Source organism: Pleurodeles waltl, chromosome 4_2 (genome assembly GCF_031143425.1).
Source record: "Pleurodeles waltl isolate 20211129_DDA chromosome 4_2, aPleWal1.hap1.20221129, whole genome shotgun sequence".
In the NCBI taxonomy this organism is placed as follows: Eukaryota; Metazoa; Chordata; class Amphibia; order Caudata; family Salamandridae; genus Pleurodeles; species Pleurodeles waltl.
The window spans coordinates 335,377,973-335,404,846 of record NC_090443.1 but is presented as its reverse complement, the minus strand read 5'-3'; the positions used below and the strand labels follow the sequence as shown (position 1 = coordinate 335,404,846).

General features: G+C 43.7%; 1 protein-coding gene across 1 annotated transcript in view; it reads left to right on the top strand.

Moving 5' to 3' along the window:
* LOC138292651 (ras-related C3 botulinum toxin substrate 2) overlaps window positions 1-26,874 on the top strand; it is a 132,813-nt gene that overhangs the window by 13,408 nt on the left and 92,531 nt on the right. The window contains exon 3 of the mRNA XM_069231364.1: window positions 16,642-16,759. Coding sequence (XP_069087465.1) covers window positions 16,642-16,759 — 118 coding nt within the window. The remainder of the gene's footprint in view (window positions 1-16,641; window positions 16,760-26,874) is intronic.

Genomic DNA, 26,874 nt, shown 5'->3' with positions numbered 1-26,874 from the left:
TTGCTCCCTCCAGAATGTGAAGAGAGGCCCCCGAAAGATACTCTTGGCTATGGGTTGGAAGGGGTTCCTGAAGGTGGTCACCCTGCACTGATGGGGCCTGCTTTAGGCACCTGATGGCCCAGCCAGCTTTCAACTATAATAGACTCTCATAATTGGGGTGACCAGATGAGTACATATTACTGTGACACAACATTTCTAGTTCTGCATTTTTATTTAACATATCACTTCTTTGTGGAGGTTGTATTCTTGGTTCATTGCAGCTGAGCGAATTGAACCAACACACCGGATAACAATGACTTATAATTGCAAAGTCCAGGAATAAAACAGTGATGCCCTGGTGCAATGGAGCCATTTGGTAATAGTATTCATACTGTCTTCACGGGCCCATGCCATACACAGTTGCAGCCTTTGGATTGGAGTTCTTATTCCGGCCATTGGCACACTATGCACCGCCCTCTGATGTCTGAACCATACCATCATGTGTTGATGGTAGGTCTGCCACTTCACAACATGTCTTCAGAAAATCATGTTTCCAGTTCTAGTATTTCATTTTACAACCTAATGCATTCTGGAAGTAGTGGTCATTGCATGCTTCAGTTAAAATAATTTGACTGATGCCCCTCGTAACAATAATATGTAACAGAAGAGCCCAGTCCTGGACTGGAAATATGAAGTCTTGACAACATGGAGTGAGGAAGCAACCATAGGTGGGGGCTGAGTGATATGTATGTAAATTACATATATGTTGATCCTGTGATTAAATGGTGCACCCCTGACAAACAAGAGACTTAAGGTGGCCACCCATCTGTAATTTTCACGGACTGTCTGTAGTTTAGCCCTACTGTCCGCGGACAGCATTTGTCATAATTTTAGCCTTTCAGCTAAAGGACAAAGGGTAATTAGGCCAATTCATTTTCCCCAGCTGGATTGGAAGGCAGGACGTCTCCTGTGCTCTAGTACCGATGGAGGGGCAGACAGATAAGAAATAGGCCTTCTTGCCCGGGTGCCTCCTATCTGAAAGGAATTAAAATTGTGCAGCTGGTAAATCTGCAAATGTAAAAGGGCTTGGAAACCTGTATGGGATTTAACTGATAGAGCCACTTGAAGCTTTCTGATGGCAAAGGTATCTTCTTTCAGACAGGTACTGTAAGGGTGTTCCAAGCTGAGTTGTGGTGTGTGTGCTTTTAATGGACAGTTATAAAAATGTCTACGCTAGGAATAATCTGCATATTATTAAAATGTACATTTTAGAATAACTTACACATTCACAGTGCTTTCAGGGACCTTAGTACTGTATATTAATACCAAGCATTGGCAAAGCCAATAGGTCTTGTCTGTGCAAGAGCTATTGCCTCTGCTAATGTGTTTTAGCCATGTTGTACACCAGAGCGGCTGTTGTTCAGTATGGCTAAAAGTTAGTGGCATAGAGGAGAGTGGGGAGGAGTGTCGTAGAGTGGAATGGCGCGGAGTGGAGTAGAGTGTTGTGGAATGGCAGAGTGTCATGTTTAGGAATGGGCTTACTGTGGAGTCGCATAGAGTGGCATACATTGGAGAGGCATACAGTAGATTGGAACGGCATTGGCATAGAGTGTTGCAGAATATAGAGGTGTAGAATGCAGTGGCATTGTGTGCAATGCATAGAATTTCACGGCATACAATGCAGTGTTGTAGAACGCAGAGGCATAGATTGGAGTGGTGCATAATAGAGTGCAGTGGGGCAGAGCGGAGTGATGCAGTGTAAAGTGGCATAGAGTGCAGTGGGTTACAGTAGAGTGGCAGAAAATGCAGTGGTGTTGAGTGGAGTGGCATTGAGTGCAGAGTAGAGTCAAGTGACATAGAGTGCAGTGGTGTAAAGTGATGCAGAGTAGAGTAGCGTAGAGTGGTGCAGTGCAGAATAGAGTATAATACCTAAGAGTGGCATAGAGTGCAGTGGCATAGCATGTATTGGCATAGAATGCAGGAGTACAGAGAAGAGTGGTGTAGAGCACAGTGACGGAGAGTGAAGGGTTGAAAAGTAGAGTGTCATTGAGTACAGTGGTGTGGAGTGGAGTAAAATGGCATAGGGAGCAGTGGAGTTGAGTACAGTGGAACAGAATAGAGTGCAGTGGCATACAGTGCAGTTGTGTAGAGTGTATTGATGTAGATTGCAGTGGTTTAGAGTGCAGTAGCATAGAGTAGATTGTTTCAGAGTAGAGTGAAGTGGCGTAGAGTGGAGAGGTGCAGGGTACAGTGCAGTTGCCTAGAGTGGCATAGAGTGTAATGGCATAGAATAAAGTGCTGTATAATGCAGTGGCATAGAGGGCAGTGGTGCAGAGTAGATTGCAGGAGTATAGTGCAGGGGCACAGACATGAGTGTTACAGAGTAAAGTGCAATGGCATAGAGTTAGAGTGTACTGGTGCAGAGGGCAGTGTTGCAGAGTGGCATAGAGTGGAGTTTTGCTGAGTAGATTGATGTGGCCTATACTGTAGTGGTGTAGCAGAAGCACAGAGTGAGGTGTGTGTAAAGTGGAGTGGCATGGAGTGCTCTGACATAGAGTAGAGTAGAGAGGTATAGCTTGAACTGGCATAGAGTGCAGTTGCGTAGAGTGGAGTGGTTCGGAGTAGAGTGCAGTGTCCCAGAGTGTAGTGGCATGGAGTGGTGTAAAGTGGATTGATGCAAAGTAGAGTGTAGTGGTGTGGAGTGGGGCAGAGTAGAGTGGAGTGGCATAGAGTGGAGTATGCGTGGTGTGGTATCACACTGCCATTACAGACAACGCATTTTTGATTGAAATGACTATTATATTTGCACATACCTACAGTTTTACCAATAAATCTATGCAGAGCACAGACGATTATGTGTGGAAATTGCATCACCTAGTGTAATGATTTGCTTTAATCATATTAAAGTATTTGTTTCCAGCACAGCTCAGAATAAACAGAAATGTGCTTCATTTGTGTTCCTAATTCTGAAATCTTTGCACAGTTAATTTAAATGTTGTCATATGATAGAAAAAAACTCTTTCTATCTCCAGTATCCAGCAAGATTGTCACATAAGTCCTCTCACTTTGAAGTCAAAGAAAATGAAGTAAATACCAAGCTCCCACCTAAAACACAGCCTGACATTGGACCTTGTTCTTTGACTGCACAGCAAACGTGACGAGATAAGAACAAGATTTACAGGCCTGTTTACAGAAAGGGAGCACTCAGAAGCATACTGCAATTAAGGTTTGGGCAAGGGAAGGGACAAACTCAAGCTAGATAGCCTAAAACAAATAAAACCAGTGAAACCAAAGCAAGGAAATCTGAGTTACAAACCACAAAGCCAATGGCAAGCAACGGGCAAAATGCATTCCCAGGGATGCTCTCTGAATGTACTGAAAGTGGCAGCCGCAGGATACTTTATGGGGTAGTCCAGTATTTTAAGCTAGTCCATATCTTGCAGAGATTTGGCCACATCAGTCTCCCAGCTAGTATGGAAATAAGACCCGGAGTGGTCTTCATGTTGTAAGAAAGGTCTTGACACCCATTTTACTAGTTTGCTGCCAGTCCCTATAGTGTAGTGCTTCTGTCACACCTCATGTGGGGTTAGTGCTAGGTAACGGACATCAAATAGGGCATTAAACAAGTGTTTAAGACATTTGTAGATGGGGAATTGACCTGGGTGAAGATGGTAGCTTGCCACAAGTGCAGTGGCAGCTGGTGAACATTGAAATTGGTGGGGCATCAACACCTTTTGCAAACAGCATCAAGCCAATGAAGGGGACAATTCCATTTATTGTGGCAAGTACTCCTGCTAATTCCAAAGTTTGGAGCAGAGAAATACCAGGCATTGCCTTGGTAGTCTTCTTATGCTGTATTCCGATTAGTCGAAAAATTAAGAGATGGTGGTGATGTCCATGATTGGCTATGTTTTTTCATTGAGCAATGCAATGTATACGTTGTTGGCCTTTCACCTTGGGTATATACTACGTATTTAAGACACTCTGAATTAATTTCTGCCTAGACGGCAACTGTGTTGGACACTGTAGTTATTAATGTGTGGGCCTCAATCTCTGTTTTGTATGATATTCTATACAATTTGCATGTAATCCTCCCTGAGTCTTTTATCTCTATGATACAAATATTCTACAGCACTATACTTGTATCTGCCTCAGTGTCACTCTATCATGCAGTATATTCTACACATCCAGCACCTTTCTCTGCCCGAGTCTCCATCTTTATCACAAAGGATAGTCTACACACGCACCACTTATCCCCGTCTCGGTTTCTCTGTCAGAAAGGATACTTTGGGAACACACATACACGCAGACCCACACTATAGTCATTTCTGCTGGGGCACTGCCATCTCTATTACCCAGGACACTCTGCACCTTGGACCTATCTCTGCCGGAAGCTCAGTGAGATCGAAAGTGCAAGCTGTGAATATCTTAAGCAATCAGTGACATTTCTTTTTATCTATTTTTCCCTCATTGAAATATGTTTGGTATACTATACACTGGGGAGGTTTTCCAAGCCTTGCAGATGTTAAACAAATACCTATAACAAGCAACTATTACTAGGATTTGGAAGGGTATGCAACTTGGAAAACAAAAACTATTTCCAATTGAAGTATATGTAAAAGCGCGAGTTGAATGAAAGCGGTATCCCTTTTGAAGGTACAAATAGGAGAACGGCACAGTATTGTGGATACGGATATGAGATAAGGGTCTGTGTCTGGTAAGCATTTCATTAAAGTATCAAGTAAGTAATTTTAAACACAATATTTTAGTTTGCCAACAGTAGAACAGCCTGGGAATTTCTGGACGTGGTCCCTTATTTTTCAAACCATGCGTTAGATGATCTGTTTATTTTGCACCACTTTAAATTTGCAAGGAGCCTCGAGCAAGCCCTAAATAAACTGAACTAATGCCACCCTACCAAGAGTTAATTGAAGTCCCTGCATAAACCTTTTTGAGGCCAACTAAAAAAAATAGACACAACACTGTAATAAAGTTTCAATCTGAAATTAACCTCAAGCTTCTTTAACTTTGTCTGCAAAGCGAAATTCGAAATGCCCCCCGTTTTTGTTATAATAATGGCATCAAACTTAAATTACTGGCACCACCAGTAAAATACCTGTCAGGATTAAATCAATTTAGGCCGCATGTAAATGTACAACAGAGAACAGTCTCATATGTGCCAGTGAAAACATGTAGGTGGAAGGCATGCTATTGAGAACAGTTTACCTACATGTTTAAACCCCGTGGTTGGGGTGACTGTGCCTTTCCTGCTTTAGAGGAAAAAGCAGCGCGGGGCCTTACAGCCCTCTTCTTCCGCCACCCCAAAAAAGCAATACATCGTTCTCCCTCGTTCCCTCGCCCTTACTTTCTGGAGAGATGCCGTCTCTGGAGTTCTCCACGTTTTTTTTTTGCTTTCGGACGGCATGCAGCAGGTGTAAATAAGTACATTTCTGCACGTGCAACCAACGGGCAGTCCTATCAGAAAGCAGGGTAGAGCAGGAGCCCAGTGTTGTTTGTTCACTCATGCTATATCCTGCATTCGCATAGGGCTTGTGGTTGTAATATGGGGCCCTAGGCGACGTTCCTGTAAGCAGGCTCCTATCCCGTGCATTGCGGCGCTGCAGGGAGCGTGCACAGCATGTCTACGCATTGTGAATGCCCGAGGAGAGCGTAAATGAAAAGCTCCCCTCAATCATGAGCAATTCATGTGCCCCTTTGTAATCCCTCTCACGTGTGCAGCTGAGAAGCACAAAAATGCTGTCAGCAATATAATCTTCAGAAAAGTAAACACCCGAACAGGCAGATCGGTCAGTTTACCTGTTTTAACATTTTTGCTGCTTCCCTTGAAGTTGCTCACACCATCTTCTCTTTCTGTCCTGGCTGGTGACAGAGATGCAATGCTTTAGCACCCTACAAGCAGCAACTGTCACTACACAAGGGTTTGGAAAACTAGTAGTGCCGTCCACAAACAAATTCCCCAATTTTAAGACACCTGCAGCATGCCACTGACAATTGCCCTGAGCGCGGCTGTCCCGAGGGAGTGGGAAGGCCTAGCAGGTAGTGCAGGAGCATAGGGTTTCTCTGTGTTAGTGAGTTTACAGGTTCTACCAAGGCAAGAGAAAGGTGTGCATAATATCTCCGGATGGAGTTACATAGGATGGTCAGAAGGAAACTATGAGTTAGTGCAGTCAGCCCTCCTTAAATTCTTTACAGATAAACCCCATCTCATGCAGGGGGCATCCAGACACCCAACAAGCCACCTGCTGGAGCTGTGCAGCTAAATAATAGAATTCTAAATCTGGAAGGGTTAATCCACCTGCAGTCATGGGTAGCTTTTAGAGTGGAAAGAGCTACCCGACGGAGCCCCAGTGGCCAAATCTGATGTATAGTGTGTCTGAAGAAGGAATGAGGGATGAGTAGAGGAAGGATTGCACAATAATGCATCCGGGTAGCATACCATCTTCACTAGTGGCATGTGGTTGATTACTGAAAGCAGAAGAGAAGACCAAAAAGCAAACTGGGCTCTGAAGGACCATGTCACTCTGCCCAGATTTCCACTGCATAGATCAGTCGGGAAATTGTAGATATTAATCCCTAGGTATCAAAATGTAACCGGTTCCCAGTTCAATCTGAGGTCTAATTGTATATAAAGGGGAAATCAGTACTATATGTTAAAGAAACACTAATTACGTTTTAAAAATCTTTCTCATGTTGTTACATCCTGTTTGTGCAATTTACATCCCAAATATTTTGAAGATTCTAGTGTACTTTGACACTTAGGGATGAGCCAGATCACTGGTTTAGCTTTAGCTCAATTGCAAAACCATTTTAAGGCATGGACAGAGTGTGCCGTTAGTTGCCCAGCACAACCTTGCAAGAGGCCTGTCCCCCGCTCACCCTTCACAAGCATAAACAGCGGACCATTGCACCTGAAAAGTTTGCCAGGGCGGGTGGGTGCTGCTTGTTCAACTGCTTGACAGTGCCTCTTCTGTTTGTCTCCTTTTTTGTTGAGACAATTTCCCAGGTACTCAATACTGGATACTCCTGGTGAATCCATCTTGTCTGATTTTAGGAGTTGTCATTCTTCCCTTCCTTATTTATCAAGTTCTTATCAACAATCCTTTGAAAAAGTTGCTTTGATCTCCCAACTGATCTCAATTTTACCCTCTTTTATACTATTTGGTAGTCCATGCTACCTTCTCTGAGATAAATGTAGAGTCCCGGAAGTGCACTCTGGTGCTGTGAGACTACATACAAGTTGTGGTTACGTCAGATCCTGGCATTATATTTGAGACTGTCACCCACCCCGTCTGCTCTACCTTGTTAAATGTTTTTTTAGGTTTTAAGTGCACTGGAGGTTAAGATAAACCAGATATTTTCTTCAACTTGTTTAAACTAGTATAAGGTTACTTACCTGAATGTTTCCCAAACTGTTTGCCATAGGTTTCAAAATGTTTAAAAACCTAATAAAAATGCTGCTGTTGCTTTCGCTCCAACATTGATTGGGTACATTTGGGTAGGGGTGATGACCTTAACAAGTGGTGAAGAGCCTTAATTTACTACTGAAATAGGGGTCTGGCCTCTCCTTGGATGTGTCCGTAAAACTGATGTTTGTTCTTAATTTTGTTTTCATGAATTTTGACCCTTTGTCCTGCATTTTTGTCCTTAACTTTGAACTTTTGTCCTGAATGTTTTACAGTCCTTTCCTGAATTTGCCTCTAAGCCAGGTGGTCATCCTAAAGAGACTAATGAGGCAAAACTGTTTCTCAGGTGTATATTAGCACCACTCATAAAATAATACCAGCCTTTTAATCATGACCATAATGACTATATATTGATATTATCCTTATTAGTGGTGCTATTCTGGGTATTAATGCAATGAATAATTGCACGAAGTGCATGTATTAACATTATTATTATTAATATATGTGTAGCAAAATAATAAGGGCCTGTTTTAGATGTTAGCGGTAAAGGGTTCACCGCCACTATTTTTACAGAAAACCTGTCCGCTGGCTTGACAGTCAGTCTGTCCAATTTAGATGTTGGCAGTCCCATAGACTTTAACCCACCCAAGTCCTGCCGACTCCACCAAGGATTCCCATTGGCCGCGATGACACCGTAGGAAAGTGTGGCTGGCGGCAGGAGCCCAACCACTCTTACTGCCATGCAGATTTGAATGTGGCTTGCCACCAAGCAAAATGTGGTGGTCCGACCTCCACTTTTGAGTTGAGTAGTCAGATTGGGGGAAAAGGGGTGAAAATTCACCTTTTTTCCCAATTCCACTTCTGTTTCCAGCTGGATACGGCTGGACAACACCCTCCATCGCTGCTGCCACAGGACCATGGAGAAAACACGCCCCCACCCCGTCGCTGGTTATGAAGGGAGGGAACCTGCATTGGCTGTGTATGTTGGGTGCTCACTACAGTATACATGAGCTCTGGACCGCTGCAGACATATACGTGTCACAGTAATTTACTGTGACATGCATATGTTTGGGACACAAGTGGCTCAGACACGAATAGGGACACACTGGTACACAACACATATTGCACACATACACAGCTGTCGGTGTCGGTATTCCTTGCCAAATGAATGCTGGCACCACAATGAAGATAAAATCTTCCTTGTTAACTGCTTCCATGTTTGCACAATGCAAGGGGACCTGTAACTGTCATGTTGTGCTTCGAGTCGTGTGTGTGACTCAGTACGTGTATGTGTGTGTGTAATGCCATTAGCTGGGTCGGGTAGAGAGAGCTGGAGTGGGTGATGTAGCTGTGTCAGTATGTGTGCCACTTGCATAGGGCATTGATGTTGTTGTGTGTTGTGTTGCCGGCTGTGACATTCATGTGAGTGTTTTTGTGTGGCTGTTGTTGTTGTGATGTGTGTAGTGATTTTTTGTGAGTGTGTTTGTGTAGTTGAGTGTTTAGTTGTGTTGGTTGTTGTGGTTGTGTTGTGTGTGGGTGTTGTATTAAAAGTGTGTGTATGTTGTGTCATGGATGTATGTCAATGTGTGTTTGCGGATGTATGTGTTGTGTTATGGTGAAATGGCAATGGATAGTGGTGTGCATGTGGTGTGTTGTGTCGTGTGTGATGCAGGTGGACACATATGACAAAGGTAGAGTTTGTGTGTGTGTGACTTACCTCTATTCTACAGCCACTGCCATTGTCCGATATCCATTGGGCCCAGCCATGTCCTCCCTCCTTCAGTAAGCCACCGCCATTACACTGCCTGCAGGACTGCAACATCTAAATGTGACGGGCAGAACACCGTCAACATGATGGTCTTCTCGAGTCTGCTGCTGCCGTGGTTTGACGGTAATACTGCCAAGATCAAAATCGGGCCATAAGACTCTTAATAAGATACCAGGGGGCTGATTTAAGAGCCCTTAGCTTCATCCTAATGACACAGCGTAATTGTTTTGATGCTAATGTGGCTTTAGATGGCCAAAATCACTGTGCCATATTTGAAAAGTGGCGCAACGCATGCATAGCGCCACTTTGTAACCCTTTGCACTACATTATGCCTGTGCCAGGCATAATGTATGCAAAGGGGGCTTTCCCCAGTTTGGGGTGGGGGGGCCAAAAAATGCTGTATTTTATTCAGAACTTTTAACATCTGCTCAGAGCAGGTGTTAAAAAGAGACACATCATTATTTATAATCAGCCTCAATCGGCTTTGCAGGATTAGCATCAACATTTTTTACACTAATACCGCAAAGCTCAGAACTAGCGTAAAAAATGTTGACGCTAGTTCCCCTAACTACCACCATAGTGCGCAATAGCTTAGATATGGCTCACACATGGTGGAGTTGGGGGGACACTAAGGGGAGCAAGAAAAGTGGTGCTGCACTGTGTCTTAAATCAGGCCCTAGAACTGAAAACTTCGTAAGATACTGGGCCCCTTTTTCAAGAATCTAATACATCGCCATCGATGTGTCAGATTTCTTGCACTGCCCTGCGCCCCCTAATGACACCATGGTAGCACTGTATTTACTATACAGAGCTCCATGGTGCCCAGCGCCCACAGGTGCATCAGAAATCCTGACGCATCCGTGGTGTTAAAATTACGTATTGCTGGGCTAGTGTCAAAAAAATTACGTTACTCCAACAATGGCAGGTGGCCCGCATTTTAAAAGCCCTGCATCAGTTTAACACCTGCTCTAAGCAAGCATTAAATATTTGTATGCAGTGAAGACGCAGAACGATGCAGTGAAATCTTGTAGATATCCCTGCACCAGTAATGAGTGAACACCTACCTTGCATACATTATAACTGGGACAGGTATAATGTGGTGCAAAGCTTTACAAACTGGCGCAATGGTCCCACTGTGCCAGTTGGTAAATGTGGCGCACTGTGGGGGACTGCTTTGCCCCACCGCTGCATCATAAAAAGACACAAATGTGGGGCAAGGGTCTTGTATATAAGCCTCTAGAAGTGCTATTATTCCAAGACATGGTGCAGTTGCAATATTAATAACAACAACAATAATAATAATAAAAACATATTAAACAAATACTGCAAACTGAATTGTCTCTTGGTACTTAGAAAATATTTGTTTTCTTTTTACCCTTCTCCTAGCCCTAGCATAAATTCAGCCATAATTACAGTTTGGCAAGCAACACGAGCTACCAGTCGATTTAAGATTATCTCTACTGTCACAATAATGCTGGCCTATTATTTTCATCCTTAAACTAAATGTGTGTGAGAAAAACAGAGCACAAATGTCAAAAACAAAATTGTATTAATACAGCGCTTACCACCCCTGACGATGCGTTGAAAGGAAATCATTACAGAAAGATGTTTGCCTGCATGATATTACTCATTTTTCAGTGGTAGTCTTGTAATTGTCTGATATTTCTTAAACCTGTAAGTAGTGATACCTGCCGTATAAGTCCTTCTAGGTGCAGGAATACCCACGCAGTATTTTCACATTACTTGGACCTGAGCCCTAAGCGGTATTCATGTTATGATTCTCTGAAGTATGAGAGGCTGAGTTTGTCCTGCTGGACAATGAGGAGAGGTTATATGAGTCCTAGACTGTGGTGTGAGAGGGAAGGTGAACGAAAGATATAGGCAATTTTGGAAAGTGTCGTGGGCTCTGGTGCTTTACCAAAATATCTATGTTAATTACTGGACTAGATCAGTGGTTTGCTGCCCAAAGGATCCAGAGGATAGGCCTATTTTTGCATGTTGAAAGTCACGTGTGTCAAACAGATTGAATCCCTCTGTAGAGATTAAACCCCTTCTGCTCAGAATGACTGGAATTTTGCCTGTGCAGCATACACAGCCGCGGGACCAGATACTGCTGTGGCACAGGATAGTTGCAGAGGGCCTGGTCCACAAAACGTCCTTCTCACAAGTAGGGTCTACATTAAAGTTGAGGGAGCCAACAAATTAAATCGCCCTGGCGGATAAGCGGGCAGTCCCCTAATTATAAATCTGGCCCTAAGAAGCTTGTCTAGGGCTCCATCATTTCCAGGAAAGTACAACCCAGGCAGAATACGGTCTACACCCTAACCACAGACCATCCAAAGTGGGATTTCAAATAAAAAGCATTTTAAATGCAATAGGTCTCACATTTGCTTGAGTAGAGCTACTGACATTGTAAATTCATAAGTGGATTTTTGTTGCCACATAGATTGGTCAACCCTGACCCATAATTTCGTTTTTTCCTGCCATGTAAGTCCAGTGGCCCTGCATATATCTAAAGCGCATCCATTTACCACCTTCCTCTATCTGCAGCAACAAATGAAAATGTTGCCATTCAGCATCCTAATTTAAATCTGCCGTGCAAATTCCACTAGAATACCACTTTCACAGCCCCGCCATCAGAGTTGCTGGCTGGCTAGTACAATTCCCCCCAAAAAGACACAAGACAGTCACAGAGCAGAAATAAACTAGAAGGGTCACCCAAACATATCAAGAGTGTTCAAACAGTCATCGAGTAATAAGGATGTTAAGTTGGCTTAAATCATGGTCATTAGTGTAATAAGGAGAGATTAAAAAAACATATACAGTTATCAGATCAACCTTTATCAGAAGTATACTTTTGGCATTAAACTGTTATGTTCAAAACAGCCCCTAGAAGGCACCTTAGCAAAAATATCATTTGTAAGAAACATGGTCGTGTAACCATATTGTTAGCTCATAGAAGGCATAACCCCAGGGAAAAAAACTGGAAACTGTAATGCAGAGTACCCATATACTTAGAACCTAGACGGCAGTTTTAGGGCTAGTAGGCCTAATGCAATGATATTAAAAACAAGGTCTTTAACATAAAATTTCTCCCAACTTTAAAACAAAAGTTCTAACCATGAGAATGCTTAAAAGACACTGAGTGGTGGGAGGAGTTAATATTTCGGGGTCCCCACTAGCAAAGTATGGAGACCCAGTGATGATGTAGACAGAAAGAGCGTTTTGAAGGTGGTCCCTTCGTCCCAGGACCACCACAGGCTGAGTTATGAGCAAAAATGTTTTGTAAAAGTAATGCCCTGCAAAGCATTATGGGTGAGCTTTTGTGCTGCGAATATTATAGTATGTGGACTGCAATGCTCAGAACAGCCCCTGGAACACCACAATAAAATAGCTTTTGGAAGAAACATGGTCATGTTACCATACAGTCAGCCTTTAGAGAGCATAACCACACGAAAACAGAATAGGAGAAAATAATGCAGTGTAACCATATATATAGCCCCTAGAGAACATAGGGGCATATTAAAGAAACGTGGCGCTGCACACAGTGCAGATCCACTTTTCTTGCGCCCCTTAGCACCGCCTACCGCCACCATGTGTGCACCGTATTTCCATGAACCAGGATAGGGGGCAAAATTGTTATTTTTATTGACGCTATTGATGACCTCTGCACGAGTAGTGCCAAAATATTGGCGCTACTCCTGCAGAGTACATAGGGGCCCATTGTATTCTATAGTGCACCCCCTTTCAATGCCTGCTCTGAGCAGGTGTTAAAAGTGCGGAAAAAGATGACGCAAGGAAATCTGTTATATTTCCTTGCGCCATTTTTTCGGCCCCCCTAACGGGGCAATTTCCCCTTTCATACATTATGTCTGATGCAGGTATAATGTAGCGCAAAGGGTTACAAAGTGGGGCAATGCAGGCATTGCTCGACTTTGTAAATATGGCGTGGGGATTTTGGCCATCTAACGAAACATTATCGTTAAAAAATTACCCTAATATGTTGTTAGATGGTGCTAGGGGCTCTTAAATATGCCCCATAGTACATTACACATTTTCAAGGCTAGCAGGCCTATTGCAATGATATTACAAACAAGACCCATAAAACTTCTCTCAGCTGTAAAACAAATGTTCCAGCCATGACAGAGCTTAAAAAGTTAATGAGTGGTGGTAGGGATTATTTTCTTTGGAGTCCCCACTAAAATAGTGTGGTGACCCAGAGATGATGTAGAGCACATTGTGGTCAATGTTTTGAAGCTGGTCCTTTTGTCTTAGGACCACCACAGGCTGAGTTATGAGCAAAAATGTTTTGTAAAAGTAATGCCCTGCAAAGCACTACGGGCAAGTTTCAGTGCCACAGATATTTTTGTATGTTGATATGTTTGATTGTAATGCTCAAGAATAGCCCCTAAAGGACACCACTATTAAATTAGCATTTGTAAGAAACATGGGGGCTGATTCCTAGTTTGGCGGGCGGCGGTCGCCGCCCGCCAAGCGGGAACCGCCAGAAGACCGTACCGCGGTCAAAAGACCGCGGCGGTCATTCTGGCTTTCCCGCTGGGCGGGCGGGCGACCGCCAAAAGGCCGCCCGCCCAGCGGGAAAGCCACAGCAACGATGAAGCCGGCTCCGAATGGAGCCGGCGGAGTTGCTTTTGTGCGACGGGTGCAGTTGCACCCGTCGCGATTTCCAGTGTCTGCTATGCAGACACTGGAAATCAATGTGGGGCCCTGTTAGGGGGCCCCTGCAGTGCCCATGCCATTGGCATGGGCACTGCAGGGGCCCCACGACACCCGTTCCCGCCAGCCTGGTTCTGGCGATCAAAACCGCCAGAACCAGGCTGGCGGGAAGGGGGTCAGAATCCTCATGGCGGCGCTGCATGGAGGATTCTGCAGCCCAGGTGAAAACCGGCGGGAAACCGCCGGTTTCCCTTTTCTGACCGCGGCTTTACCGCCGCGGTCCCCTACAAGGGTAGGAATGACCCCCATGGTCTTGTAACTGTATAGATAGCCCCTATAGAGCATAACCACACAAAAAGAAAATGGCAGAAAGTAATGTAGTGTAACTATATATTTAGCCCCTAGAGAGTGTAGTGCATTACACATGTTTAGGGGTAGTATGTTTATGGCAATGATATTACAAAGAAGGGCCTTAAAACACAAGCTATTCCTATCCGTAAAACAAAAGTTCAAACAATATGAATACTTAAAAAGACACTAAATGTTGGGAGGGGTTATTATTCTGGGGTCCCTACTAGCCTAGTATGGGGACCCGGAGATGACCTAGACGGAAAGAATGTGTTGTGCTGAAGATTTTGGTGGTAGTCCCATTGTCCTAGGAGCACCACAGGCTGAGTTATGATTAAAAATGTTTTGTAAAAGTAATGTGCTGCAAAGCATTATGGGGCGATTATCCCGAGTACATTGATTATTATAGTATTGGCTCTCCTGGTGTGCCGGGAGAGCCACTTTCACTTTGAGGATTTCTGTTTGTCGTAAAGCATTTACCAATTTCAAATGTTCTAAGGGAAGAGCAACAAGAAATGACTGACTAGGTATCTGTGAACAATGTGACCAGAGCTCCAATACCGCCGATCGAGTTCACTCTGTTGTGCCTGTTCAGGCTGTGAGTGCCATGCCCGCCATGCAGCACGAAGGGGAGAGACAAAAGAGAAAAAATAGTTCACCCACGCTGAAGTATATTGGCAATCGTGCAATAATCCATGTAACAGGGGGAGCCTGCAAGGCGTGACAATAACAGCCTCAAGGCGGGACAAACCTAAAGCATTTACCAAAGACATTGAGTGATTTTTGAAAAAGGCAAGCACAGGAATTAATCAAAGTGATGGGCGTGAAATGGGCATGGTTAAAAGCCCACAATACTTACAACATGTATACTATGGGTGAGCTGCGAAAAAAGGTGGGCAGAGAAACAGTGGGATGTACAAAATCAGGTGATTTACATCTGTAAAATGGGAAAGTCTAAAGATTAGTCGAGAACCTACGATGCAAATAAAGTTTACATCCTCAAAGAAGCAAAAACAACGGAGGAATTTAAAGGGAGAGTATAGTGCTCCCATTTATCCTGGTACCAATTTGCACAAGTCCTGAGCTGGTGTGTATGAGGAGTTTCAATGGAACTGGATGAAAGATATAACTTAGTCACTATATGTCAGCACATTGCCCCATAAACGCAGAATGGGTAATTATGGTACTATTCATAAAGATTTGTATGGATCGTTTTGAACGGTGTCCCGTGCAACGTAAGGACTATGAAGACATAAATCTCTGTGAACCACCAAAACATACGTTTTCTACGAGTGGTGGTAAGTTCATTGGACACTTCTTGCATTCCCCACCGAAAATCAACTGGCTTATCCCCCAGGTCGCGTGACATCTTCCATCAACATTGAGTTCCCATAAGCCACACAACCCTGACCTCACTCACAACCACCGAGGCTCATGTGAGGGTAAGTATGGAGAAAAAAAAAACACACTGAAAAACGCAAAGGAGAGAAGAAGTGAGGTCAGGAAATGGGTTAAGAATTGGAATTGATCAGGCAAGAATGCTATCAGCACACAAAAGGCCCTGAGGCTTTGGAACACTTCAACTGATGTTTCAATAAAGAACCCTCGCTAATGCATCACAGGAATGAAAAAAAAAGTGTGTAGGAGCAAATCACACCGTCTACTCGAAATCCCCAAAACGCAAAAGCAAAAGTTTAAACCAGGCATTCTCTTGCTCTCTGACTGTAGAACCAGATCCGAAATCGTGTCTCCTTCAAGAAAGGCTCGAAGAGTTACTGGTCCAAGTTTCATCTTTTGAACAAGAGGCGATAACTCTTAATGTGTTTACCACTATAAACCTACTGCTAGTTTCAGCATCCCTTCAACATCCCTGCTATACATGGCGGTGCCCCGCCCCCCTTCTTCCACTGTTTTCTGTTTTATAATATCTATATTTCTGTTATGTATGGACCCACTTTGCCCGATAAATGTTAATTGAGATCGTTTTAAAATGCCAAGATTCCCCAGTGGCTAGGTTTACCCTCTAGAAACATCAAAATTAAAAAAAAATAAACAATGCTTCCTCTCTTCTTTTCCTTCTTGTCCCTCGCCATTTCCCCCCACAATTCCTTTCTCTGACCATACTTACTTAAATTTCAGAATTGCAACTCTCTCCATTCCATCAGCGTCTATCATTTTTCTCAACATATCTTTTTGATCCCCTCCCTGTCTCTCTGTTTCTTTGCCTCATTCACACAATCTCTGTCTCTCTTAATCTATCTTTCTTCAGTACCTCTCAAAGTCTATTTCTCTCCCCTCAATCTCTTTCAATATGTCTGCCTTCCTCAAATGTCTCTGTTCCTTTCCCTTTTCATTTCTGTTACTTTCACCTGTCCCTGCCTCTCCTCTCCTGTTTCTGCCTCCCTTCCCTCCTACCTCTGACCAACTTTCATGTGCTGCTTCCAGGTTCGATAATTACTCCGCCAATGTGATGGTCGACAGCAAACCAGTGAACCTCGGACTGTGGGACACGGCTGGCCAGGAGGACTACGACCGGCTGCGACCCCTCTCTTACCCCCAGACGGTATGTTACGTATAGGGTCTTGCTTTGGCCTGAATATACCATAAAGACTGCTTTCTGAACAGTGGATGGGGGAGAGAGTGGGTTAGGAAACACTTAGCAGGGACTCCTATGATATTTTAAGTGAATAATTTACATTTGTACTATGACTACTAAAGGGCAGGAATGCACCATATTTATGAAATACGGTGCATTCCTCTCCTTCCCCCCTGCGCTGTGCACGATTGGCAGCCTAGCACCAATACAGGCACTGCCTGCGTTGCATGCAGGGTTATTTTTGTGCAGGAAGGGACACGTGTATGCGTCATGACCCTGTGGCAGCAAAACACATGCACTCCTATGTAGTGCAGAAACAAAAACAAAACAGTAGTCTCTCGTATCTGTACTAGAAGAATACAAGTTATCCAATCAAAAGATGCTAAATAAGCTTCTTCACAAAATGGCTTCCCAAGGTGATGGACAAACAGAAGCAAAGGAAGAGGAGGCTGCTGAATAAGAAGCAAGCAAATGAGATTGACAGGAAACTCGTCGAATGATAGGCAATGGGGGGATCCAAAGTCAAGCCTAAATTTGGGCATTGTACACTAAAAGGTCATTCAACAACAGACAAATATGCAAGACCTAAAGGAGAGATGAGAAGTAAAAATGTTGACTGGATGATAAGGTGAAATAGTCCTGGTCTGGCTAAATTCCCCTTTCTGAAAAAAGTACCTAGTGGCCTACCAAAAATGTATGTGCCTAGCTCACTGGACAAGTCAAAAGCCTGACTGCACGCTCTCCCATAAGTTACTACCCAGAAGCAAACCACAGTTGGTATGTTGAAATGAGAGCTGTTAGCTTCCTATTTTCCCATCAATCACTGCCTTCCTCCCCAACCAGTTAGAAGAACAATGACATTCTGAGTGGTGTGTTTGAAACTGCACAAACGTTTATTTTGCCATACTTTGCGCTAGGGGTACATCTAATTTCTGAAAGGTATCTTTGCATCATCATAGTAACAAAGCCCAAGTTTTAAAACAAACATTTGCAAAATCAACAGGTCTGGGTTTAATGTGCTAACGCACGCAGCGTTAGCACATTTTACATGCGCTTGCAAATTTTTGTGAAACATACAGGATAGAGCCAGGAGTTAACAGCAAAGGCTATATTTGTAAAGTAGTCCCTCATGCAGTTCAAAGCAAGCACTCAAGTGAAGGCAAAAGGATACACCCAAACCACTAATATCATTAGATGGAGATGGATGAGTACTCCACAGGGCTGAACCAATTTGTAATTCATAAAGATTCTAGCCAATGGCTGAAAGAAGCCGGTCAAAGAAAGCCAATGATTGAAAGGGGTAGCCTCCAGCCCACTCTAAATCTATTATAAGAATAGGTTTTTTGACAGCTTTGGTGTCAAAAACTCAGACCTTAGCAAACATGGTGGCAGGTTGCTTATCTTAGAGACAGTGACCCACACCACTGAACAGTGATTTATCTTGTTAAAAGAGTCTCCACGGGCACAGCTGCCAAGTGACCATAAATCTTGAATGATATCAAATGCCAGTTTAGGTTAGTCACCATCAGCACTTTTAATCCAAAGACTTGTAAGCTTACATTTAGGAAGTGCAAAGTATTGATAAAGTTATATATTATGGATACAGAGACTAACCCGCCAAGTGTGTATATGCTGGAGCTAATTCTCAGGGGCTCCTGTTATCCTTAACGGTATCAGCCCTGATGCAACATATACCTTTTTCGGTGTGTTCAAATAAAGTGAGGTCACTAGATTTATAAGATCTGCTCCAAACAAATATACCCACATTCTACCCTATAAATCAATGTGTTGTTCCCGATCACCATTTAAATTTCTTCTACAAGGAGATGGCCCCCAAATCTGAAGGATAATCCATGGTGGGGGTTCTTTTACCATACTATCTCTTTGGTGGAGGACATTCCACCAGCAGATTCTTCTTTGGATTTAGCACTTTGACCACACACCTTAGGACTTCCCTTCATCTCCCGCTCTAAATCAGGTCCCTTAGAACTGCCACAAAGAGGGGGGCCACCAGATCAATACTCCATGGATCAGATAGAGTTGAATTGGAAAAGTTTAACTAGACATTTCTCGTTTATGCCTCAAGTTTATTTGACATTCATGAGTGGCAATAAATGAATGCCAGTAAGAGCTTGTAAAGCACATGCCAACAGGGAGATAACTCCAGTGCTTAAATATGGTGGGATGAAGAATTAGGGATGGATGATAATGGAAAAGGAATCGAGTGTTGAGTGTAATGTAGGCAGTGTAACTCAACTACTAATACTTATTAGTCATAGTTACACGGTCTCTTCTCCATATAAGAATATTGTTCTAGCATCTGCTTGAACTTGCTGGGGTTTTATAGAGAATCTTGCTAGTTATAAACTTTTCTAGTGTCCTACTGCCCACCCATATGGGTGAAGCTTTAGTCTACTGGCAACAATATTACCAAATTATCCACCCCATTCAAATGACACACATAATGTTGGGTCCTTTCTTCTGCTACCTGGCTATTTCCAAAGTAAACTATTGTCTCAGGAACATCTTTGACATTGAGCCACAACCTACCAGGAAATACAGCAGAACTATATCCCGGGTCTGGAGGAGGAAACACCAAGGCAGATTTTCGTCCAGAGTTAGCACATCTTCCAGAAATGTGAGAATTTTCTGTTTCCATCCATCACTACATCAGTTCCCAAATCATAATCTTACAGCCACAAAACATTAGCTCAGAACAGAAAACTCACTCTCCCCCATGGGGACCCTCATTGATAGCTCAGCACTTCCAGGTGATCTCCAAATTTATTTTCCGTCGGACAATAGGATTGTAAATTCAATATGACTATGGAATGTCAAATTTGTATAACATTTATTGGTGGCTGGACATACGGCTTAACGATAAATTGATTTTGCTTTTACATGTTGTACGTGGGCTGACGATGGTGATTAACCTCGGCAATTAGGTGCTGCGCATAGGGCCCAAGAGGAATTGCTCTGAAATGTTGAAACTTGGCAAATTTAAAAGTCATGGTATTTCAATGGCATTTCGTTTGTATATGTTGTAATAATATTATATGCTGTTTTTTAGAATTTGTAATGATTGTAACTTCCATGATCTTGTACCGTAGTACTGTATTTACGCGTAATACTAAATACATTTAAAGGAATATTTAAAATATACGTATTCACACAAGTGCCACTGTTGCATAACAAGGGTCGTTTCCTGTCACCAACTGAAACCGAAGACAGAACCCATCATAAATAACTGAATAGAGAAAGAACACTGAGGCAGGGGTCACTGGCACGTACACTGGCACAGGAGACGCTAAAGTGCTCTGAGTCGCGGTGGGCACTGGATCGCATACTGGGTGCCATGCACACTGGAACCGATGACACTGGCGCACACTGGGAAAGGTGACACCGCCAAGCTCATCTGGCAGAGAGAGACTGCCATGCACAATGTCACAGGAGACAATCACACCCCTACTCGTACATGGGAGCACTGGGGCAGGGAGACACGGGTGTGCCTATGACGAAAGAAAGACTGACACGCATCAAGGGCAGGCAGGGACTGGCATGCACACGGGGGCACGGTGGCATTTGCATACAAACCTGGACAGATGGGCGTAGAAAGTATGGGGCACGCAGGGGACGTGTCCACCACAGATTTTGCAGTGTGGGGCACATGGGGGGCAAAATATTTTCCCATTCCACATCTAGGAATTGCAGGTCCATTAGCGCTCAAAAACGCTACTTATAACGCCCTGCCCTTGAACCGCTGACCTGCCTCCAGTTATCAGTGACCAGTCTGATGGTCACAGAGTGAAGGTGAGTCAGGAAGCCACCTACGCCCTCAGCCCTTTTGTTTATGCTGTTTACAGCTGCCTGCATTAAGCACCCGTGAGAGCAACGGGAGAGAGGAGGAGAAAACAGTGCTGATTGCTGTCTGCAATCTGCCATCCTCAACCCTACCCACACCTGCTGCCTTGAAGACAAGCCCTGCAAGACAATGAGGAGGTTCTGAAGAGAGAACAGAGTCCCACTCAGTCTGAGGTCTGCTGGCTAGAAAGGAGACTCTATGAAATACAGTATTTGTATTTGCCTAGGATCACACAATTTGCTGAACCAGGGAAGGAGAGATTGAGCCCAGATTTGACCTCTTCACACTGTACAATTTAGCTACTAGAAGGATATCTCTTTCTAACATTTACGCTTAATGTTTTTTATCTACGTAATGAAGGGATAAATTACAGCGTGGGTAACACAGAGAAGCCACTTTTCATTTTGGGAAGTTTTGCCAAGCATTATTATTTAAGTTCTTTTAATCATTACATACTTAAGCATATTAAATTATATTATTGTTTCTGTTTTTAACATTCTCTTTTGATTTGTATTATCATTTTTTAGTAATGTTCAAGTTTTATGATTACAGACAGGAGAAATTGGCAAATAAAGAATAACAGTTACGTGTGGATACATTGGTGATAGTCAGGGCCATTGGAATTATGTGGCAGGAGAGGGTCAAATCATGCAGCAAGAGGCAAATTATGCGGAATAATGCAACACACTTTGTGAAAGTATTGCATTATTTTGTCATTATTGCACTTGGTAATACTCTCTGGGCTTAGATTGTGCCTCATTACTACCAGTTTAACACCAAACTATAGCAACAAGCAAAATAAATGTTACCAGTCAGCTTTTGCAAAGGGGGCTTTCACTGTGCAGCAACATATGTCACTGTATGTTTAGTAACTTTTGAAGTGTTTGAGCTAGAAACAATTTCTTTTGTTTGAATTTGCAGATTATGCATCAGATGATGGATTTTGTGACAAATGCAGCTAATATATAACTTTGCAAAAAACACTGCAGCACAATTGCATAATTCCAGTGGCCTTGGCGATAGCCAACCAAGGCATCAGCAATACAGTGTTCATATAAATACATTAGCATAAATCTGCACACCATTTCACGATGTTACAGGAATAATGTGTAAGAGGCCCTAAATGGCAAGATACAGTTTGACTGTTGTAGTAGTTAGACGGCATATTGTATTCTAGTCTGACAAATCTCTGGGTAATGGCAGCATTTATTTCATGGGCATTGGATCCTTACTCTGATGTGTGGGTTAGGCTAGAGGAGGTCGATGGTTCAACATTGTCGTCTTCAGCAGCGTGGAATAAAAAGGAACCTATTAGACCTCAGGTATCTTTGAGTCTCAAAGAAGGGAGTGGTAGAGATGTCTTAGACAATCTTCTGGATCATAATTTATTCATCATGAATATTCCATTTCACACAGCGCCCGACAAGTGATGTAGGCGTGGCGGACGGTGCCCAGGTCTGGTAGATGGGGGTATCAGTGTGCAGGATCACCCAGCCTTGCATGAGGTTATAGCTTTCAGTACACAGTTCTTAGTATAAGGGATAAAGTACCCCTTGCCGTACATTATAAGGATATTGCACGTCACAGAGGAGTTCCATAACCATTGAGAGGCATAAGGCTGAGTTCATTAGGTTGAAGCCTACCAGACCGTGCAGCTCTCTGGTTTACTAAAGACATTTAGGGGACATTTGGAAAGCTTTCCCGGGAATGCATTCCGCCCATTGCTTACCATTGGCTTTGTGGTTTGTAAATCTCCTTTGCTTGGTTTCTATTTGCTAGCTGTATTTGTTTTAGGGTGTGCAGTTTCAGTTCATCCCTCCCGTAGAGCATCCCTTGTTTACTGTATCTTTCCTCTCGTGTTCGATTCCTGTAAACAGGCCTTTAAATATTGTTCTTGTTCTGTCACAGTTGCTGTGCTTTTCAAGACCAAGGCTCTGTCTTCTCATGGAGCTTGGGGTTTATCCTTCTTTCTTTTGCTCAAAAGTGAGAGGATTTATGTTACAATCATGCTGGCTACTGGGGGTGTGCTAGGGGAAAGCTGTAGGATGCTATTTCTTTCTACCACACAACAAAATATAAATGTCTGAAAATGAAATGTGCTGATATTTAGGAATATAAGTTTGGTGGAAACAAATATTTTAATATGATCAAAACAAATCAATACACTAGGCAATGTTTCCACACATTAACATTTGGACACTATACTTTTATCAGTAAAACTGTATGTCTGTGCAAATGTAATGGTCATTTCAATTGAAGACGTGTTGTCTGTAATGACAGTGTGGTACCCCACCATGCATGCTCCACTTGGCATCACTCCACTCTACTCTGCACTACTCCATGCCACTAAACTCTAGTCTATACCACTCTACTATATGCCAATGCACTCTACCCCATTCAAGTCTATGCTACTCAACTCTGCTCTAACCCACTCCACTCTGCGCCACTCCACAACTCTGCATTCTCTGCCAACGTACTCTGGGTCAGTACACACTACTCTGTACCACTTCACTCTAAGCCAGTGCCCTCTTTGCCAATCCACTCTATGCCACTCTAATCTACTCTGTACCACTGCACTCTGCACCACTGTACTCTACACCACTCTACTCTATGTCACTACACTCTAACCTGCACCACTCCACTCTATGCCACTTTGCTCTATTCTGAAACAATCTACTCTACTCCACTGTACTCTATGCCACTCTATTCCACTCTGTGCTATTCTATGCCACTTTACTCCACACCACTTATCTCCACGCCACTTCAATCTAAGCTGTACCACTCCACTCTACACCACTTTACTCTGCACCACTCTACAGTACACCAATGCAATCTGTGCTATTCTACTCTAATCAATGAACACTACACAACTGCACTCTATGCCAATGACCTCCTAACAGCTTTACTCAAAACCAATGCACTCTAAGCCACACCACTCTATCCCAATCTACTCTGAACCACGGCACTCAATGCCACTGCTTTCTATGCCACTCTACTCTGCACTACTGCAGTCTATGTCACTCTACCTTGTACCACTGCACTCTATGCCACTCTACTATACACCAATGTACTCTATGACCCTCAAAACTGCATCACTGCACTCTCCGCCTCTGAATTCTATGCCACTCTACTCTGCACTGTTGCACTCTATGCCCTGTACTGTGTCCCACTGCACTCTACTCTGCACCACTGCACTCTTTGCCACTCTAATCTACTCTATACCACTCCACTCTACTCTAGGGCACTTCACTCTACTTTGAAACCATCTATTCTACCCACTGCACTCTACACAACTCCACTCTATGGTAGGTCACTACAGCTACCCTACACCACTCCAATCTACTCTGCATCACTCCAGTCTACTCTGCGCCACTCTACACTGCACCACTCAAAGTCGCTGCACTCTACAGAACTATACTCTACTCTGCAACACTCTACTCTGCCCCACTATACTCTTTTCTGCAGCACTCTACTCTGCGCCACTGCTCTCTATGCCACTCTATACTCTGCACCACTGCACTCGATGCTACTGCTCCATACATCACTCTACATCACAGAACTCTATAACCCTCTACTCTGCAATACTACTCACTACGCCACTCTATTCTACTCAGCACCATTGTACTCTGCACCACTCTGCACCACTTCACTCCACACCAATGCACTCTATGCCACTCTACTCTACACCACTGCCTTTTACAATTCTTTGCCCTCCAACAGTGCACTTTTTGGCACTGAACTCTGTGCCACTTTACTCTGCACCAATGAACTCTTCACAGCTCAGCTCTATGCCACTCTACTGCACTCTACACCAGTGCACTCTATGCCACTACACTCTATGCCACTTCTAAACTGCATCACTGCACTCTTCCCCACTGCGCTCTATGCCACTCTACTCTACCTTGCACCTCTCAACACTACCATGCACCACTTCACTCTATGACACAACACTTTGCACCACTGCACTCTGCGCCACTGCATTCTATGCTGTGCCACACCACTTTGCTCCCCCTACTCTTCATCACTCTACTCTATACTACGGCACTCTACTCTGAACCAGTGCACTCTACACCAATGCACTCTGCATCACTTACCTTAAAACCAATGCTCTCTATGCCAATCTATTTTGCACCACTGTACTCTACGACACTTCACTCTAGACCACTCTACGACACTTCACTGTATGACATTACACCCATGGTACTCCACTCTGACACTCTAATCTATTAAACTCTACTCCACTCTGTGCCACTCTATGATACTTTACTCTACTCTGTGACTCTCTATGCAATTCCCTCTATGCCACTTCATGCCGCTTTACTCCACTCTATTCTACAACCCGCTACTCCACTCTATGCCACGCCACTCTTTGCCACTCCACAACACTCTATGCCACTTCAGTCTATGATACTCTACTCCACTCTACAACACTTCTCTCTACGACACTCTGTGCCATTCCACTATATGACAATATACTATGCTCAAGTATAAACAACACTCTATTCAACTCTGTTGATGCCTATCACGTTACTTTACTCCACTCTATGCCACTCCACTCTTCTTTATGCCTCTCCTCTCTACCACATTCTGCCACTCCACTCTACAACACTCCAGTCCACTCTATGATACTACTCCACTCTATGACATTTTACACCACACCTAATGCCATTCTCCTTTATGCCATTAACTTTTAGCCATGCTAAACAGTAGCCACATTAGTGTACAACATGGCTAAAACACATTGGCAAAGCTAATAGCTCATGCATAGGTGAGACCTATAGGCTTTGTCAATGCTTGTTTATAATGTATGGAACTCCGAGGTGACTTGCAATAGCCTTATCATGTGCGCCGGGGATACTTAATCTCATATAGTACATGGTTACACCATCAACTTTCCCACAAACCACTTAAAAATGTCGTAAACTTTGAAAATTGAGCAGAAGAAAGAAAAGCAACATTCCATTTGTTGCTTTAAACAGCTGCATTAATTATGCCCCATGGCCTGACCTTCCTTTCCTCAGAACTGGACTGTAGTAACATTATAATAGTCCAGTTCTAATGTATTTTCCTTTTAACCGCCTGGTGACTTGGTGTGTCACAAGTAACCGATTATGAAGAAATTAGTGACTGCGTTTATGAAGGGATTACAGAATCCCATGTACTATACACCCTGTAACACCAAGGGCTTCTTTAGTGTAAGTGCCCCAAATTTTGGCTTGTTTGGAGCTGAGCTGCCCAAGATCACACAGAGTAGAAGTGTTATCGAACTACGGTTTCAGAGCACAGTTTACAATTGTTTTTGTTCCCTTTTGATAATTCCAGTGCGGCTTCAGTTTGCATGAGGGGAGGGCATGATTGGTATTGGGCACAAAGGGTCTGTCCTCCCTTTTTTCACTCCTGCCTCTAGTTGCTTGGTACACAAAGATGCAAGGTTAATCAGCATTTTTTTCACATTTGGTCTAATTACTTTGCCACTGTCAATAACAAAAAAACAAGCATTCAAACTGTGACAACATGACTTCCTTTCTCCGTATTTCAGGTCCAAATTATATGATTGTGTACACTTATCGGAGGCCGCAGTGCACAAACAACGGGCGATGTGAAGAGGGCACAAACGTTGTGTTTCCTACGCCCCTGCCTAGACAGTCAGAGACTGGACTGCACAGGGTGACAGAAGACACTGATGCAAGAGAGACTGGGCTGCACCTTGTGATAGAACAGATACTGACATGCAGACCGGGTCAGGGAGCGACAAGCGCGATTCCAGACTGGGCCACACCAGTGATGAAAAGCAACTAACATAACGCGGTGCAACACACACAAGCATAACATAGTAACACCCGTAGTATGCGCAGCACAGCGTTGCACACACTGCAACACAAAGCTCCACTGGCAGGGACCATGTTAAACTCCCTCTCCTTCCTGTAACAGAATATGCCTCGCAGAGTTTCCTTGTTGAGCCGGTAAGTCCCTGGGCAGGCCCCGGGACAGCTCGGACCAGGAAAGAGATGTTGGACCCCTGGCCCGGGTGTTTTGGCTCAGGACCAGGGTTCGTGCTCCATTAATGAGTCACCAGAGCAGGCCGAGCCCGAGTTTCATTTACCCAGACAGGACACGACCTGATAGTGAGATCTCATTGGTTGAACATTACCTCGGGTGCCAAATATATTCACCACGGCGTGCGCCGCTCGTTCAACTTGTATGTTCACCACTTTCACAG